The following is a 19,837-nucleotide window of genomic DNA, read 5'->3' on the forward strand; positions in this document are numbered from 1 at the left end:
TCCCTTCTGGGCTTATTGTGTGTCCGAGAAATTCTAAAGTTTGAACACCGAAAACACACTTACTTTGATGTATGTTTATTCCATGTTCATCCAGTCTTTTTAACACTGTTTTTACATGCTGTTCGTGTGATTGCAAATCGGGGCTGGCAATTAACAAGTCGTCTATATACCCCTGCGCAAATGGCATATCTCGAAGTAGATTGTCTATGAATCTTTGAAATGTCTGTGCCGCATTTCTCAGGCCGAATGGCATGCGTATAAACTCGAATAAGCCAAAGGGTGTTGTAATAGCTGTCTTGGGGATATCTTCATCAGCCACTGGGATATTGTGATATGCCCTGACTAAGTCAATTTTAGTGAATATGTTCATACCCTGTAAACCGTTTGTGAAATCTTGGATATGCGGTATTGGGTACCTATCTGGTACGGTTTGACGGTTGAGGGCTCTGTAATCCCCGCACGGTCGCCAGTCACCTTCATTTTTCTTTGGGACCATATGCAAAGGGGATGCCCATTGACTATCAGAGGGACGGATAATACCCAGTTGTAGCATATAATCAAACTCGGCCCTAGCGATTTTGAGCTTATCTGGTGCTAGTCTCCTGGGTTTTGCAAAAACCGGTGCACCTTCGGTTTTGATAGTGTGACTTACTTTTAGTTTGTCTTTAGAAGGCTGTGGGTTTGGTTTAGTTAAGTTTGGAAATTCCGCGAGTATATCTTGGAATTTCGCTGTTGTTACTGGAGGAGTTTGAATCAAGTTAAGAGAGCTGATGTGACTTTCTTTGCCTTTTGTGTAATACGAAGTTTCTTTTAGTGTTAATCGCCGTTTCTTGGTGTCAACTAGAAATTCGTATCTCTCTAGAAAGTCCATCCCCAGTATTGCCAGATCTAAGTCGGCTACCGTGAAAACCCAAGGGAACTGCCTCCTGAACCCCAAATCTAGGGTTAAGTTTTTCTGCCCAAATGTCGCAATTTTAGTTTTATTTGCAGCTTGAAGTGTAATTGATGATGTTTCTCGACTAATCTCAGTTTTATTTTGAGGGATGATGCTAAGAGCAGCGCCAGTATCCACCAAGAAATTCAAGCCAGAGTTTCTGTCTCTAACATAAAACAAGCGACTGTTTTGGCGCCCCTCCTCAGTCGTCGCGACCTGGGGAGGGGTTACTCGTTTCCCGCTGTCTTAGAATTATGCTTAGGCCAGGCGCATGGTTGCATGCACTTGGTTGAGTTGACACCAAACTTCCAGTGGTACCAACAAAACTGCCCAGGTTGTCTGGACATTTGTGACCTGTTTTGTGACTTGGATCGTGGTCGTTGTGGTGACCTGCTCCTGTTTCTATGACCCATTTGCATTCTGGTGACAGCCTCAGTGAGACTCTTAACACTCGCAATGAGTCCTTCTATGACGGGGTCTTTTGCTGATTCTACTTTTTGTGTGTGATTTATTGTGCCTGGTCCAGTTGGAGGACCTCTCTCCATTATTCTATCGGCTATACGAGCTAAATGAGATAATGAGGTTTCAGGATCTTGTGCATCCAAACAGTGTTGGACGTAGCATGGGAGAGCTTGTATCCATCCTTGTTTTAGGACTGCTTCACCCACCGTGTTATCACCCATTAACACTTGGAGGTGACGCAAAAACTGTGACGGCGACCGATCACCTAGTGTTTCACCTTGAAAAAGTCTTTGGATTCTTTGACTATCTGATAATGATAAACGGTTTATTATCTCTCGTCTTAAGATGGTGTATGGTTGTGGTAATGGTGGATCTAAAATCAAGTCACGGACTTCTTTGGCAACTGAAGGAGGAAGGATAGAACACAAGTCTCTATAGCGAATCCCTTCAGATTTGATATTGTGTCTTGTGAAATAATGCTCTAGTTGAGCAAACCACAACTCAGGATCACTACGATCAAATTCTGGAAGTCGGGATTTCGTAGTTATAACAGTGTCTATCACCACTGGTGACAAATCTTCCAGATTATGGGTTTCTATTGAGTCTGACATGAGGTATGTGACAAATATAGCAATAAAGTTAGCACGAAAAATGGTTACTATAACACGAATAACTTAAGATAATACGGAATAAACTAGTTATATACTCAACTTAGTTTACAGATAATCCGGTCTACTTTTACGATTAAGTAAAAAAAAAAAGATTAATAACAGAAATGAGGTTAAATTGTGTTCAAAAAGGGCTCACCACTTTCGTGCCTATAGGTAACCCTCGTGCTATTGATAGAAGAAACCAGAGAAGTAGTGAATAGGTCTTTATTTCGACCTTCGCGCAGTCACAGTGGAGTGTGGGATTATCTGTTCAGACAAACAAAGGCTCTCAACATTCCATATAAGATAGTAGGGAATATAACGCTTACAAAAGGTAAGGAAGTGAATGAATACTTGAACAATACTGTTTTAGCATATGCTTGGTTGTTTGGGGTCAACTCTTAACCAACCAACCTGAGCTGTTACAACGACTCATATGAAAAAATTTGAACATTAACGAAACTAGGGAAATACAAAAATCGAGGAATATCTACAAACATGACAATCAATTAACTGGTCAACCAACAATAATTTTGAAATTGATTCATTTTGTCAGCTGATAAGAAATGATGCAAGACTGAAGGGTCAGAGATGAAGTCAGGGGGCGAGATATTAAGGCTAAGTGCGAAGACACTTGTTTAACCAGAATGGACCAACATGGAAATTCTATTAGCCCACCTCGTCGTATTGCAAGCTGAATATAGCGCTTATAAGCACAATGAAAACTTGTAGAATAAGCCACTCGGCTACCCTAATATATATATATATATATATATATATATATTAGTCAAGAAGTTTTCTTCTGATTAGCCGTATAATTTATTAATGAATTTAGAAGTTCGATCATTTTAGCTGACAAGTGATTGAATAGTTTGGTATCATACAACAGGACATGTAAATGCGCGAAGCGACTACCAACATGTAAAACGAATAATAAGAAAAAGAAACGGAACTGGCATTATGTACATAAGAAAAAAGGTGAAACACTGTAAAGTGAACCGCAACAAAATTTGTTTGGTCAGTGTAACTTGGAAGTTTTCTTTGAATAACCATCAGAAACAGAGTTCACTGAATTATTAAATATCCTCGAACACAATGAGCAACGATGGCGTGAAAGGAAACACAAATGCAGTCTTATATTGAAAAGTAGTTCAGGACAATATTTCCGAAAGGTAGAGAGCGACCTAAAAATGTTCAACAGAAGTATTGCAATCAAAGAAAGACTACGGACAATAAGGCAGAAAATGGAACGGAGGAGGTTATCTTTGAAGGTGCCATAAGTGATCGGAGTTTGACAACGCCTTGACACGTAGAACCTACATAATCGAGGTATACCATCCAGTCAAATCAGAAGGGATCTCAAGAAATATTTGGGAAACCATCGATATGTCGAGAAGAGTTTGATCTAGGATGCTTAGCAGTTACAAGGGATGCGTAACACGGGTTTCACACACGTGATCTGGTGTAGATTCGTGACGGAAAGCTTTCGGCTAGCGTGTTCAGTAAAACTAATGATGTCAGCATAAATTTCAAAGAATCACATATCTAAATAAGAACTTTCTTCTAAACCTAAACGAATAGATACACATTTTTGGGCTCCGAGTTGGTGTGAGACATTAGGGATGAAGAAAGTACTTCAAAAATCTCAGTGAGTGAAATTGAAGTATTTCCGTCCGCTGGGATTTAACAAATACATTTTTCCTCGTTAATGACTTGTAGAGCTATTTGTCTTGGTGATTTGTTTACCGACATATGTTTATTTAAACGTTAACAGTGATGTAGTTATTAGTTCGTCATAAGTGAAATGTTCGTGCATTTAAATCAAACAAATAACATGTATTGAAAAGGAACGATCGTGCAAACAACGTCGTACAAAAGCGGAGATATGGTATTTTATTGCGTTTATAGAAATTTGTGGATCAGCAATATAGATGATCTATGTCAAATGACTGTGGGCCTATTCCAGTTAGTCGGTAATAGTGTGACCAACAGTTAACGTCAAAGTTACACCTCGCGGTCAACACCCAACATAGGATTACCACTTCGTCACACCAGGGTACTATGGCTGTTTTAAAAACCTCATCACACAAAGGACGTTGTTACATAAATGTGTTGGTACAAGTAGGCACAAAGGAGAAGTTGTGAGCACCATCCTATGGACAAATCCATGGCGTGCAATTGATTGATGCGTGTTGGTTGTTCCTAATTTTTTACGGGGATCGATGAACTACTCCACATTCCGTTACCCAACTGTCAGATGATTTGGTTAGGGCTCAGTGACATTTCACTGGTCCTACATATTATCAAATCTACGCGCCAATGTAAGATAAAGAGATAACTTGGGCATTGTGTATAGTAAGGTGATAAATGAATTTTAACCTATCAAATAAATTATGGAGACTGAGGACAGTTAGTAAATTAGAGCGAAAGTAAAGAACAGATGATATCTCTGTAATCTATCAGTTTACCCGGTACGACCAAATCCTATAAACTGTTAATGAAAAAATTATATCTGCTTCCTTTGTCGTCTTTTTTGAAGTAGGACTGGATACATACAGCGGCATATTAGAAAAGGACCAAGGCAGGGCTCTGACTTTCAGTTTCAAAGCGAAGAATGTGAATCCAAATACTGTAAGTGGAAAAAAGTAGTAAGCTGCTTTACGATCATAAGAATTGAAACTCTGAGTTTTAGCTGAAAACAAGCACAAAATATTTTATAGTGATTAACATCGAAATATTTCTTTGTTAGTAAGTATCTTAGTTTTGTTTGAAGTGTCTCAAGGTTACCTGGACCCTCCCGGCCTATCAGCTGTTTTCTAGTTTTCATCGAAACAGCTGATTGTCATTCGTGGCGTGTAGCTTATCAATTAAGCGTAACAAACTAGAAATATAAAAGATGCGTGGATTGTGGTTCTCAACTCTTATTTACAAGAACAAAACAATAGCTTTGCCTTAGGACGTCTGGGACAACCTCTGTGAATACATGCAGAGCTATTTTATTAAATATCCAAATTAATACTAAATTCTGAAATTTTTAAGCATGATCGACAATTGTTCTCTAGAAAATACACTAAGTAGGTTTAGGTGTTAGAGTACCACTAATCTCCCAAGTCCCTAGCTCCAAGTTATGTGGTAGCAACCAAAGTCCTGGCGTCCTACAATGTATATGCCGGTTCATATTGTCTCAGCAATCTAAAATCTATAGAGGATTAGTCGAATATATAGATGGAACTAGTGTCGGGGCACCTAGAACTAATAAGACTGAAGGGGATAAAGCGTTTACCAAGGCAGGTTGCTTGCTCGATTAACTCATTCTTTTAGGATAATTGTTGTGATGACGTTCGGCGAAGCTCTCAGTGCGATAAATTGACGCTAACCATCGAAACACTTTTCGTCGGAGAAAACTGCTTAGAACACTGTGGAGATAACCAGCTTCCTGTCTATGTTATGGAACAATGGACAGCCCAAGTCCTTCCTCAGAAGTAATTCGACTATACTATTAATGTGCTCGCACCTCCTGTTTATTTTTTTTGTTATTATTCTGTGCCTTGTGTATTTAGAAGGTTTTAATCTAAGGCAAGCTACCTGAATTTACTAGTCATAATATTTATTTTAAAATACGCTCAAATTTATTTCACCTGTTGTTTTATTTGAAACTTTCAGTCCTAAAAATAGGGGAATCTCTATTTCCGATTGTCAGATTGAGCTCTTGGACTACATACAAACGTCCCCTTTAATGACTGCAATCAAAGAGCCAGGTCGTCCTCGCAGATATAAGCTTACTCACAGGTTGGTGTCATCTTTCTAAATTTAGCAACTTGTTGTCTTCTTCAGTACTATTAACTCCATTCTTGTTTATCTTCTTTTACAGATCCTATGTATGCGATCGCATTTCACATGTGGGTGATTCTTTTCTTATGGATGCATCAGATATACTGAGTATGGACTGTTTAAGTGACAGGAATAAAAACAGTCAAGACGATGATCATGATGGTAGTTCAATTTCAAAAATAGTTCGTCAGATGGATGGTTGTGAAAGTCCTATTAAACGAGTTTTCACACCTGTTTGTATCAGTGAAAAGGAACTTTTACACATTAATGTTGTAACATTAAAACACCTTCCTCAGCAGTTTCTTGGTTGCCCACTTTGCCTAGATCCAACTTACTTAACAAATAAAGATAACTTCACTATGCTTAGTCGTGCTAGATGTTATTCACCTGAGACTCTTGTAGACTTGGATGTTTGCAAGAAGAACTCTACACTTGTTTCGCATATAACTTACGGGAAGCCCAATGTTCATCCACCAAACTTTCTTAACTTACCTAAATGCTCTTCAAACGAAGTTGTCAGAAGTCCTATTGTTGTCATGGCAGATACAGAAGAAAGGTTTATGCAATCTACTTTTGACAACCCTTTTTACAACATCCTACCACCCTGCTCTTCTTGGGATTGCACCGAATCAGGTCACTCGACTTTAACAAAAAAGTCATCTCGTTTAACTGACTCCAACAGAATATACCAGATTCCTCTAGAGTCACCTCCCCGTAAACAGCAACGTATCAGTTGTTACGCTCATGAACTTACTTCCGAAACAAAAGATTCAGATGACTCCAATGAACTACCCTCTTCCGTCACCCCTACCATAAACAAAACTCCAGGAGTCCAACGTGAAGGCTGTATTAACAAAGTAATTGCAGAATTCACACTACTAAATGTTGAGCGTGACCTAATTATGAACTCAGTTGACGATTCAAATCTCGGTTCAGCATGTATACCACCTGTTAATGCGTGTTTTTCTTCCTTCGATGTACACAGAGACTCCATACAATGTAACCAACTCAGTTATAGTACGGCTAAAAAGCGTGACCACGCATCTGAATCCCAGCTAAGCACAGATTCAGAGAATTCAGTACTATTAACATCACCGAGTGCTAGTTCTCAACCGGTGCCTAGACTAAGCAGGAGACGAAACGCTACTTCCGCTTCCGTCTGGCCTTCATCATTTCATAACGACGGCACTCCTTTCTTCAATCGCCGTACTGGATTGCCTTTACAATCATCTCCGGTAAGTCTGGTCATTTGAATTTCTATGTTTTTTCGGAACTTTGGTAACACGTTTTTCTCCCACGCATTTGGCAGGTTTACATAAAAATATTAGTCTACAACTTCCGTATATGATGTATGGAAGTAGATATGTTTAGGTGACAAGTGTCCGATTTGAAGCATTCCAACTTGATGTGACTCTTAAGTAAACAAAAGTAATAGTAGACCCAGATCTTGACAATATGAGTGTTCGGAAGGGTTGTTAACCTCGATTATCCTACTAAACATACTATACGTGTCATCTTATTCATTTCGAAGTTATTGTCAATTCTTTTAGAGTTTATTTTACATATCACTCTACTGTTATTACTATTCTGACGATCATCTGGGGATTATTACAATCTTAAACGTTATATCACCTGAGTTCATTCGGTAGTTTCATGATACCCCATAGTACCGATTGTGCTTTTTAGTACATATCTACATATTTGCGCTGTATTCAACGTGCCTAAATAACCATAATAATGCGAAATATTTGTAGCATATCGCCATTGTTTTCCTTTCGTTAGAGTAATTATTTTAATGTTGTAACTGTATCGCTTTCAAGAGATATAATTCAACATGGTACCAAGCTGGCCTACAAGCTATACAGCATTAAAGGTTTGTATGGCAATTCATTCATCTTTTTTCTCTAAGAGCTAAATAGTCATCATCTTAGTTGACCGATCCCGATTCTTTGGTCTTCCTCTTCTCCTTTAACCTTCAGGATTACATGTGAGGGCTTGTCTTGTGACGCAGTTGGGTGATTTCCTCAAAGTGTGTCCTATTCACTTCCAGTGCTTCTTCCTGATTTCTTCCTCCACTGGAATCTGGTTTGTTGTCTCCCACAGTAGGTTGTTGCTGATAGTGTCTGGCCAACAGATCCGAAGTATTTTGCGTAGACAACTGTTAATAAACACTTGTATCTTCTGGATGATGACTTTCGTAGTTCTCCACGTTTCCGCCCCATACAGTAGAACTGTCTTGACATTTGTATTGAAAATTCTAACCTTGGTGTTGGTTGACAATTGTTTTGAGTTCCAGATTTTGTTCAGTTGTAGATATGTTGCTCTTGCTTTGCCGATCCGCGCCTTCACATCTGCATCGGATCCACCGTGTTCATCAATGATGCTTCCCAGATATGTAAAGATTTCCACATCCTCCAAAGCTTCTCCGTCAAGTGTGATTTGATTGGTGCACGTTGTGTCGTATCAGAGAATCTTGCTTTTCTTTTTGTGTGCGTTGAGACTTACTGCTTCTGAGGCTGCTGCTACACTGGCCGTCTTCTCCGGCATTTGTTGTTGAGTGTTCAATAAAAAAGCTAGGTCATTTGCGAAGTCTAGATCGTCTAACTGAATCCTAGATGTCCACTGTATCCCGTACTTCCTCCTAGATGTTGATGTCTTCATAATGCAGTCGATCACCAGGAGAAAGAGAAAGGGTGAGATTTAGCAACCTTGCCTGATACCGGTTTTTACTTCGAACGAGTGAGTGAGCTGTCCATCATCAATGGCAGTGAGAAAGATTAAACCACGACAATATGATTCGAAAGGAAAAACTGGATTCACGGAATCAAAAGTATGAGACTATTTTGAAACTCAACATGTGAAGGACGAATATGAGTGAATGCAACTACTTCATTCTGACCAGTTCCAAACCATGTCATTGAACCTTTTCAACCACTGATCATAGTGATCATGCATACACCAAGCAAGTAGTTTACACGTACCAACACAGTTCAATCCAACAGTCAATAACCTTATGGAATGAAGTGATGTTAAAGCAGATTTACTTTCTCCTAACTTTCTTTCAGCCTACCCATGCATAAGAAAATATAATATTGTCGAGGTAGGAGATGGTTGAGCATACGTAATACATGTTCCAACAACCCCAGTTAATGAATTAAACTCCGTAACGTTATTGCAGTATGTAATATACACAAATATTTCATCAAAGGAAATAGGTTTGAACTATTCTTAAATTGGGATCACCCTCAAAACAAATGTTTCCACTATCAGTAGTAACATTTCTTATCACTAAGTCCCATTCAAATATGAATTATTGTAAATTTGAAGTTTGATCATATGATTTAACCTGATCTAATTAAATGGAGGTATGTTGTTTCTAAGCTGTTTTGTAAAGCTTCCATATATCTTATACATTTCTTTCCAAAAAAATGATTTAAAGTTGGGATTGTTGAGTATCTAGAAGTTGAGTTTATGAATCATTGATTACTTACTTCGTGAAGCGATGATTTAATGATCAAAATGTTTGACTTTTAACAGGTAGATCATAGTTTTGAACTCTGTCCCACCTTTGACCTGGGTAACTCAGTCAGTCAGTCAGTTACAACGTAGAACTAGGCACATATATGCATCGGTCCAAGTTGCCATACCTCGTTAGCACAACAAGATGAAGATCGGATTCATAGAAGTAGTTAATTTAGTGGTGGTAATATATAAAAGATAAGTTGTATATAAGGATATAGTATAGGAAGGAAGAAAGTTATGAAGCAATTTCAACCTCAAGGTTTAAGGAAAGATAAAGAGTGTATACACCTACACCATTGTGATCGATTCTGAGCCATTTCACCTAGAGTCTCCAACCATTGATTACGATAGTCACGCGGACCCTAACCAAGTAGTCTGCATCTACCAACATGGCTCAGACTAGAAGTTAGTGACTTCAAGCACAGATGCTACGTTTTAGTTTGGCCGCCCCTAACTCTCTTCCAATCCTTGTCGATACTAGTCAGCGTTGTGCGTCGTGGTAATCGGTGTTGAGGCATACGTAACACGTGGCCCAACCATCTCAGTCGATGAACATTCACAACCTCACCAACTGTGAGGTGACGCAGTTGGGTGATTTCCTCAAAGTCTGTCCTATCCACTTCCAGCTCTTCTTCCTGATTTCTTCCTCCACTGGAATCTGGTTGGATGAATGTATCCAATATATATATGGTACTTTCATTTGTTATCAGTTAGATTAAGTAACCTATAGATCATTCCATTAGCGTTCAATGTCTTATAAACTCTTATGGCTATTACCTGTGACTTATTCCATCTTATTCAAGATGTCAAAAGCACAAAAGTTGTTGTTAAAACAATCTGAAAGTGTAATGGTGTACCCAGATACTTAGAAAGCAGATAAAATCCCTTTGTAAATCAGTTCATCTGGTCGAGTTGTCCAGCTATTTCTGCTAACTATTGTTTAATTCATAACTATTGAATCTAGGCAACCTAACTGATACGTTCAAAAAAGCATTTCGAGTTCTGAGATACTCCATGATACAAACCAAACGACATACCCTTTAAGTTTTCCTAGAAATTGAGGTGACAGTTTGGATTTGATGCTAATGATGTGTCAGATGAATCTACTATTTGTATAACAAAAGTCAAAGAAATGTATCGATCTAAGCTACTTTTCTAAACTATCATCATCCGAGCTGGATCCTGAAAATAAAGTGCTTCAGTTGGAGATACTCAGTTTCGAATATCAAAAACCCAAGATCTCTTCTATTTATTTATTTATTTGAACACATAAATATTGGTACAAAGGGGCACCGGATACATATGCGCCACACAAATCTCTTTTGATTTGTGTGAGGGCTGTGATACTATCCAGGTGCCCAAACTGAAGCAGGTGGTTTTCTTAGGGGACCACACCCGGAGTCTTTGACCTGAAGGTCTGATCCACAAGGCAGTGGAGCATCGTGAGGAGATGTAGTCCCATGGTAGCCGGTGACCAACGATTGATTCATACGTCATTTGTTCCTTCAGGATACTGGAGCCAGCCCATATACACCATTGGTTTGGAATGAGGGTTTTCCAACTCCCCTAGGTAGACACTCCACATCCACCAATCCAGTTAAAGCACCGGACACTCGCTTTTCGTCCTGTTAATTTTGTGAACAACAGTAATGCCACGAGAAGGCAGTGAGTAGGACTTGTGTGGCAGAGGCTATATACGCTTGTCCATGTGAGAGCATTTGGAGAGGGAGAGCGGACTTCCCTCAATCTCGGCCGTACCAGGGTATTTGGGGGCACAAGATCTCTTACCTGAAGATATTTAAAGACTGTCTGTGTCCATCCATCATCATTTGATTAATCAATTTGCCGATTTACTTCAATATTTTTGTAATGTATATCGTTTCTCTTATACTTATTAGGTTCCTCTCAAAAGAAGTACAAGTGGAAAGTTTGATTTCGATTTATCATTGAATCGCATGAAAACATCTAGAAGGTAAAATTTCAAATTGTATATCTTTGTTTTAGTTTTATCATAATTATGGTGTTCTACATTACAACTTAATCAGTAGAATGTGGTTAGCATTAAAGGACTAAACAAGCGTGATGTTAGTTAACACTCAGTGATCAATCAATTGTAGTTATATAATTCGTATAAGAAGTCAGTGACGTCCTGAATCTCTCTTTGGTGACACCAGTTTGAATCCTATGGAGGGCAAATCAGTCCCTTCAAGATACACTGATACACCTTGCTGATAAGTTCCAATTAGTACAAAACCTCAGGAAAACAGGTTTTTTCTTGTTTACTACTTCTAACTACGTACGTTTTCGGTATTGAATTCGGTGGTGGTGTTGTTGTAGTAGCCTAAGTCTTAAAATAAAATGGTTGTGGAGTTCAACCAAGTCTGTTGTAGAGATATCAACTCACTGTAGACAATTGCTGAACGACTGCTCAACTTCGTGGATCAGTTGAAGTTAGATATTAACACCGTTAGTTGCCGGCTCAGTGGTCTATCGGTTAAGTGCTCCGGCGCGAGACTGGTAGGTCCTGGGTTCGAATCTCGCTCGCGAGGCGGGATCGTGGATGCGCACTGCTGAGGAGTCCCATAATAGGACGAAACAGCCGTCAAGCAGTGCTTCCAGGTTTCCCATGGTTGTCTAGCTTCAATTGACTCATGATTTCAACTATGAAGATGGTTGTGATTTATTGATCATAGGTGGTGTTTTACTGACTAGAATTAATAGTGGTGAAGAAGCTTTATATGGTTTAAATGAATGAATAAAGGGTTAATAAAGTTGAATGATCCGATGTTTCGAACGTGTCAGCTGGACATGAAACTGGGTTATTGACTCGAATTAATCCCTCAAATAAACTAATATCAAAGATAAGATCATTTTCCAGCTAGACCACCATGGAAAGCCTGGAATCACTGTACAACTGTTTCGTCTTAATATGGGACTCCTCGTCAGTGCACATCCACTATCCCACCGATCTGGCTCTCCTGTTAAACGGGATTGATCACACTCGCGGGATCGTAGAAACGCACGGATTAGGAGTCCCATACTCGGACGAAACGGCCATACAGTGCTTCCAGGCTTTCCATGATGATCTAGATTTAACTGACTTATGAATTCAACTAATAAATTACCGAATAAATATGTTCAAATGTTATAAACTATTGGAGGAAATCAGCTCTGTAGGTTACTAACTGTTAGGCTCAACTCTTTTTCATTTAATCGGCTGTTTCCAAAGGATTGCTTAGATATGATGAAATCACGAAGTTAAAGTACTAATGAGGTTATACGTAGATATTAGACGAAAATAATTTACATTGATATAGATGGTTGGAATATGTGTGTTATTTGTTGTTTATACAAAATTTATTTTATTTAGACACATAAATATTGGTACAAGGAAGCACCAGATACATATGCACCACACAAATCTCATTCGATTTGTGCGAGGGATGTGATACTGCCCAGATGCCCAAACTGAAGCAGGTGGTTTTCTTAGGGGGCCACACCCGGTGCCTTTGACCTAAAGGTCTAATCCACAAGGCTGTGGAGCATCGTGAGAAGATGCAGTCCCATGGTAGCCGGTGACCAACGATTGATTCATACACTATTTGTTCCCTCAGGATACTGGAGCCCATGTGTACCATTGGTTTGGAATGAGGGTTTTCCCACTCCCTTAGGTGGACGCGCCGTGTACACCAACCCGGTTAAAGCGTCGGACATTCGCTTTTCGTCCTTTCAATTTCGTACACGACAGTAATGCCACGAGAAGGTAGTAAGTAGGACTTCCCTGTCAGTGGTTTGTATACATTTGGCCACATGAGAGTATTTTGAGAGGGAGATCGGACTCTCCTCACTCTTGGCCATACCAGGGCATTTGGGGGCGGGTAGTATCAGATAATGAATTCTCTTGAAATTGTCTATTCAATTTGTACAGAATATAACTAACCATCACATTCAATTACTGACCTGTTTTGTATTCCCCTTTTTGTTTTCATATCGATTTTGTCAACTATCCCTTTATCAGCTCTATTTGTATGGTATACAATCATAATTTACAAAACTCCAGTGATATCAATACAGATCATGGTAAAGAACCTTCATCAGGGGTGGACGTATTAAAATCAGACAGGAAATTCAGTAGTGCAACTGTTCCTACTGATAATAATAGCAGTGATAATAATGAGAATAGTAGTCATAAATCAAATCAAACTATGACATCATTTCGTCGACGACCATCTAGTCTACGATTTACATCTCAATATCAAGAACAATCATATGAACGTAATACTATTAGTACATCTATTGTTGGTAGTTCTAATAATCGACATACATTAGCAGGTGCAAGACGACGTAATTATCCCATAGAAATTAATTCAACTGAATTAAGTTGTAGTGCACCACCATCTGGAGGTCGTAGTTTTCAACCGCATAAAAATATAACAAATCGTTTAGCAAATACAATGGCATGTACACCAGTACCACATGGTAGTTCACAACATTTGTTAGTAAATTTTGAAGTAAGTTCTTCCTTTCTTTCTTCCTTTTTTTCTTCTTTAAATGAATACTAACTTTAGTTCATTTATAGAGGCTAGTTCTATCCTCCCGTTATTGAAGTTAAGACCTGCAATTGATCAGTTGCTTTTTAGCATATGTGAGATCCTGTGAGGATCGCCTTAATATTGTCATCAACTCCGAAGCATCCATCTTTGCTAGGTTTTCATCAAGTTTTCAAACTGGTTATCTCATCTTCATTTCGAAACTTGTTGAGTATGTACAATACTGGGTGTAATTCTAGTGATGTATAGAAATTGAAGCATACGACGCTCAACAACTAAGTCCCATGTTCGAAACTTGCCCCATTCAATCCCATTCCAACACTGAAGCATGCACTCATAGAGATATACAAAACACGCAATCGTTGAAATGATCACCACCCGGTGATCAATCAATTGTAAATACATCTCAGTCCTATAGAAGGTTAGTCGCAGTCCGGATAGACCAGTGGTAACGTCTCTGACTGAAGCTTGGTGACATGGGATCGAATCCATCAGGGAGTATCAATTACCTCAAGATTACAGATACATCTTGCTGATGAGTACCAAGTAGCACAAAATCTAGGTCCAAGGTTTCCTGTTGACTACCTCCACCCACCATCTCATCTCAACATATTGCACGCAATGTCGAGTCACCTAGACTAGTGCGCGACATTTCAACTTGATCCATAGGATTCGATCTGCACTTGTAAAAATCATAACGATTTGAAATAATTTATACATTGGAGATTGTGTGAACTGCACACACACTCTCTCTCTAAATATTGGTACAAGGAAGCATCAGATACATATGCGCCTCACAAATCTCATTTAATTTGTGTGAGGGCTGTGATACTGCCCAGGTGCCCAAACTGAAGCAGTTGGTTTTCTTAGGGGGCCACACCCAGAGTCTTTGACCTGAAGGTCTGATCCACAAGGCAGTGGAGCGTCGTAAAAAGATGCAGTCCCATGGTAGCCGTTGACCAACGATTTATTCATACGCCATTTGATCCCTCAGGATACTGGAGTCCATATGCACCATTCGTTTCTAATCAAAGTTTTTCAACTCCCCTCGGTGAACCCTTCGTGTACACTAACCCGGTGAAAGCACCGGACATTCATTTTTCATCCTCTCAATTCCGTAAACGACAGTAATGCAGCGAGAAGGTAGTGAGTAGGACTTCCCTGTCAGTGTTTGTATTCATGTGGCCATATAAGAGCACCTATTCCTCAACTCTCACTTTTTGTTTGTACCCCTACTGAAATAAATTGTTGTAGTATCCTAGCAAAGTGAAATCCATTTTAACCTTACAATATAAGAGAGAGTTAGATAAAAACTAAGAATAATCAAATCAAGATGTGACTTTTACTCATCATATCATTATAAGTTCGATTTAATCATGTTGGCATATTCACAGGTCTTCTTGTGGTTGGTGAGCAAAGTGATAGCTTACTGGTTGTGGCGTCCAACTTTCAGCTACTAAGCCCCAAGCTTGAACCCATCTCTACTCATTTCGGTCTGGATAACCGAGTAGTATCACTAGATGTCACACTTGAAGTGCTATTTGATTCCTTGATTATTTGTCTTTTTTCCGACACTTCATTGTCTTTTTTAATCTGTAAACGGAAATCGGCGTTATTTATTATTCAAAGCTAGACCACCACAACTCCGCCTGTAGCTCCTCCAGGGGCTACTGCCGGTCCCAAGCCCGGGTAAAGGAGGAGGGTTGGGCATGGGGTTAGCGACCCCATCCCGTAGAAAATCAACTCGCTAAAAAAACGCTAACCAGAAAAAATCATTCAAACCATTCAAACTCTGCCCTGGGAGTAGAAGGAAAAATGACGTCTCATGATGAAAGCCGAGTTCCTTCGGAAGTCATGAGGCCGATGCACCTTCTTACAACCAGAGCGACAATTTTTATAGGTACATGGAATGTCCGGACAATGTGGGAGACCGGCAGAGTCTTCCAAATTTCTGCGGAAATGAGGAAATACAACCTGGAAGTGCTTGGAATCAGTGAAACACATTGGACGCAGGTTGGACAACAACGACTGTCTTCAGGGGAACTTCTGTTATACTCCGGTCATGAAGAAGAAAATGCCCCACATACACAAGGAGTGGCACTGATGCTGTCTAGAAAAGCACAAAATGCACTTATAGGATGGGAATCTCATGGACCGAGGATCATCAAAGCCTCCTTCAAAACAAAGAGAGAGGGCATTACAATGAACATCATCCAATGCTATGCGCCGACCAACGACTACGATGAAGACGCTAAAAACCAATTCTACGATAGGCTGCAGTCAATCTTCGAGAAGTGCCCAACCAAGGACCTGACCATTCTAATGGGAGATTTCAATGCCAAGGTTGGAAAGGACAACACTGGATACGAAGACGTCATGGGACAACATGGACTGGGAGGAAGGAACGAAAACGGTGAGAGATTTGCAAACCTATGTGCCTTCAATAAACTGGTCATAGGTGGCACCATATTCCCACACAAAAACATACACAAAGCCACTTGGATTTCACCGGATCACACTACACAAAATCAAATCGACCATGTCTGCATCAACAAAAAGTTCAGGAGGACGATGGAGGATGTGAGAACCAGAAGAGGAGCTGATATAGCATCCGATCACCATTTGCTGGTCGCCAAGATGAAACTAAAACTCAAGAAGCACTGGACAATGGCACGGACAACATCACAAAAGTTTAACACGGCCTTTCTTCGAGATGCTGACAAACTCAACGAATTTAACATAGCCCTCAGCAACAGGTTCGAGGCCTTTCATGACCTACTCAATGGAGAGGGAACCACCATAGAGAGCAGCTGGAAAGGTATCAAGGAGGCAATCGTTTCAACATGTCAGGAGGTTCTGGGCCAAAAGAAGCACCATCACAAGGAATGGATCACTGTTGGTACACTGGATAAAATTGAAGCAAGGAGGAACAATAAGGTAGCAATCAATATCAGCCGAACAAGAGCAGAAAAAGCCAAGGCACAAGCCGAATACACAGAGGCAAACAAGCAAGTGAAGAGGAGCATCAGGACCGACAAACGTAAATATGTGGAAGATTTAGCGATGACAGCGGAAAAGGCTGCAAGAGAGGGAAACATGAGACAACTGTATGATACAACAAAGAAACTTGCTGGAAATTACCGTCAACCAGAAAGACCAGTGAAAAACAAGGAAGGCAAAGTAATCAACGATATTGAAGAACAACGAAACAGGTGGGTAGAACACTTCAAGGAACTCTTGAATCGACCAGCTCCACTGAACCCACCCAACATCGAAGCAGCACCCACAGACCTCCCAATCGATATTGGCCCACCAACAATTGAAGAGATCAGCATGGCCATTAGACAAATCAAGAGTGGCAAAGCAGCGGGACCAGACAACATCCCGGCAGAGGCACTGAAAGCAAATGTAACAGCAACTGCCAAGATACTCCACATCCTCTTCAGTAAGATTTGGGACGAAGAACATGTACCAACAGACTGGAAAGAAGGACTTCTCATCAAGATACCAAAGAAAGGCGATCTGAGCAAGTGCGACAACTACAGGGGCATCACTCTCCTCTCAATACCAGGAAAAGTCTTCAACAGAGTATTGTTAAACAGGATGAAGGATTCCGTAGACGCCCAACTTCGAGATCAACAAGCTGGATTTCGTAAGGATAGATCGTGCACAGATCAAATCGCAACTCTACGTATCATTGTGGAACAATCAATCGAATGGAATTCATCACTGTACATCAACTTCATCGACTACGAGAAGGCATTTGATAGCGTGGACAGGACGACACTATGGAAGCTTCTTCGACACTACGGCGTGCCTGAGAAGATAGTCAACATCATACGGAACTCCTATGATGGACTAAACTGCCAAATCGTCCACGGAGGACAACTCACTGACTCGTTCGAGGTAAAGACCGGTGTTAGGCAAGGTTGCCTACTCTCACCCTTTCTCTTTCTCCTGGTGATCGACTGGATTATGAAGACGTCAACATCTGGAGGAATGCACGGGATACAGTGGACAGGCAGGATGCAGCTTGACGATTTAGACTTCGAGGATGATCTGGCTCTTCTATCACAAACGCAACAACAAATGCAGGAGAAAACGACCAGTGTAGCAGCAGCCTCAGCAGCAGTAGGTCTCAATATAAACAAAGGGAAAAGCAAGACTCTCCGATACAATACAATATGCACCAATCGAATTACACTTGACGGAGAAGCTTTGGAGGATGTGGAAATCTTTACATATCTGGGCAGCATCATTGATGAACACGGTGGATCAGATGCAGATGTGAGGGCGAGGATCGGCAAAGCAAGAGCAGCATACCTACAGCTGAAAAACATCTGGAACTCAAAACAATTGTCAACCAACACCAAGATCAGATTTTTCAATACAAATGTCAAGACAGTTCTTCTGTATGGGGCGGAGACGTGGAGAACTACGAAAGCCATCATCCAGAAGATACAAGTGTTTATTAACAGTTGTCTACGCAAGATACTTCGGATCCGATGGCCAGACACTATCAGCAACAAGTTACTGTGGGAGACAACAAACCAGATTCCAATGGAGGAAGAAATCAGGAAGAAGCGCTGGAAGTGGATTGAGCACACTTTGAGGAAATCACCCAATTGTGTCACAATACAAGCCCTCACATGTAATCCTGAAGGTCGAAGGAGAAGAGGAAGACCAAAGAACACATTACGCCGAGAAATAGAGACAGACATGAGAAGAATGAACAAGAACTGGAAAGAACTAGAAAAGAAGGCCCAGGACAGAGTGGGTCGGAGAAAGCTGGTCGGCGGCCTATGCTCCATTGGGAGTAACAGGCGTAAGTAAGTAAGTAAGTAAGACCACCATGGAGAACCTGGAAGCACTAGATGGCCATTTCGTCCTAGTATGAGACTCCTCAGCAGTGCGCATCCACGATCCCACTCGAGAGATTCGAACCCAGGACCTATCGGTCTCGTGCGTGCAAACGCTTAACATCTACTATTATTATTCCTTATCAATTTCCCCTTTATGTTTTTTTTCTGTTGATAGTCTGGCAACATCACGAATTGACATAAGTCAGATGACTATTGTCAGTAAAAGTACAACAAAAGTGTAATAACTTTCTTGTTTATATCTGTCATTGTTTATTTTGACCAAAATGTGACTAAATTGTTTCTTGTCTCGTTCACTATTTACACAATAGTTGTATACAAAATATTAGTTATTACTATAACTGGGAAATGATCATGTTATTGGCATCAGTTAGTCAGTCACAATGTAGAACTTCGTACGTACGTACATCAGTTCGAGTTGCCATAACATATTAGCACAGAGATGCAGTTGTCGATTCAAATCCCATAGTGGTAGAAGTAGTAAGAGTATAAGCAGTATTCTGAAAGATTAGGGTTTGAAGATGTTATTCAAGGAGTACAATCCAGTCAAATAAATTGGGAAAGAGAAAAAGGATAGGGACATGAAGAATTCAGAAGATTGAAATTTGGCAGAACACAAATAGTGGATGCACTTTCGCCATTGCAAACGATTTTGAGCCATATCATTCAAGGTCTCTAACCATCGATTGCTATCATCTCGCGAATCCCAACCAGGTAGTCTACACCTACCAACATGGCCCAGTCCACTTGTCAGTGACTTCGTGGATTTATGCCATGTTTTGGTCTGGCCGCCCCTAGCTTTGTTCCAACCTACTCCTACACCATAAAGCATTGCACGTCGAGGCAGTCGGTGGTTGGACATACGTAACACATGTCCCAGTCATCTCAACTGATGAAGTTTCACTACTTCATCAATCGATTTACCATCCTTACTTAGTACTCATTTCCTAACACGATATACGAGAAATGCTTCGAAGACTTGTATGATCAAATACTAGTAGCCTACGA

At 40.2% G+C, this 19,837-nt stretch overlaps 3 protein-coding genes across 3 annotated transcripts in view; 1 reads left to right on the forward strand and 2 right to left on the reverse strand.

The window, feature by feature from the left end:
- Positions 1–871, reverse strand: part of Smp_184750 (hypothetical protein) — a gene marked incomplete at both ends in the record, with an annotated part of 1,137 nt that extends 266 nt beyond the window's left edge. The window contains one exon of the mRNA XM_018795305.1: positions 1–871. This exon is cut by the window's left edge and continues 266 nt beyond it. Coding sequence (XP_018649631.1) covers positions 1–871 — 871 coding nt within the window.
- A 290-nt stretch (positions 872–1,161) lies between these two features.
- Smp_114740 (hypothetical protein) lies at positions 1,162–1,479 on the reverse strand (the record flags this gene model as incomplete). The annotated part of the gene is made up of 1 exon (XM_018795306.1): positions 1,162–1,479. One exon carries the CDS (start codon positions 1,477–1,479, stop codon positions 1,162–1,164), a length of 318 nt encoding a protein of 105 aa, XP_018649632.1.
- A 3,813-nt stretch (positions 1,480–5,292) lies between these two features.
- The window catches only part of Smp_166380 (hypothetical protein), a gene marked incomplete at its 3' end in the record, with an annotated part of 41,276 nt that continues 26,731 nt past the window's right edge, over positions 5,293–19,837 (forward strand). Inside the window, 6 exon segments of the mRNA XM_018795307.1 lie at positions 5,293–5,333; positions 5,368–5,622; positions 5,710–5,835; positions 5,918–7,112; positions 11,298–11,371; positions 13,634–13,910. Of these exon segments, the coding sequence (XP_018649633.1) occupies positions 5,489–5,622; positions 5,710–5,835; positions 5,918–7,112; positions 11,298–11,371; positions 13,634–13,910 (1,806 nt within the window). The 5' untranslated portion in view covers positions 5,293–5,333; positions 5,368–5,488.

Source organism: Schistosoma mansoni, chromosome 2, assembly GCF_000237925.1.
Source record: "Schistosoma mansoni strain Puerto Rico chromosome 2, complete genome".
Classification (NCBI taxonomy): Eukaryota; Metazoa; Platyhelminthes; class Trematoda; order Strigeidida; family Schistosomatidae; genus Schistosoma; species Schistosoma mansoni.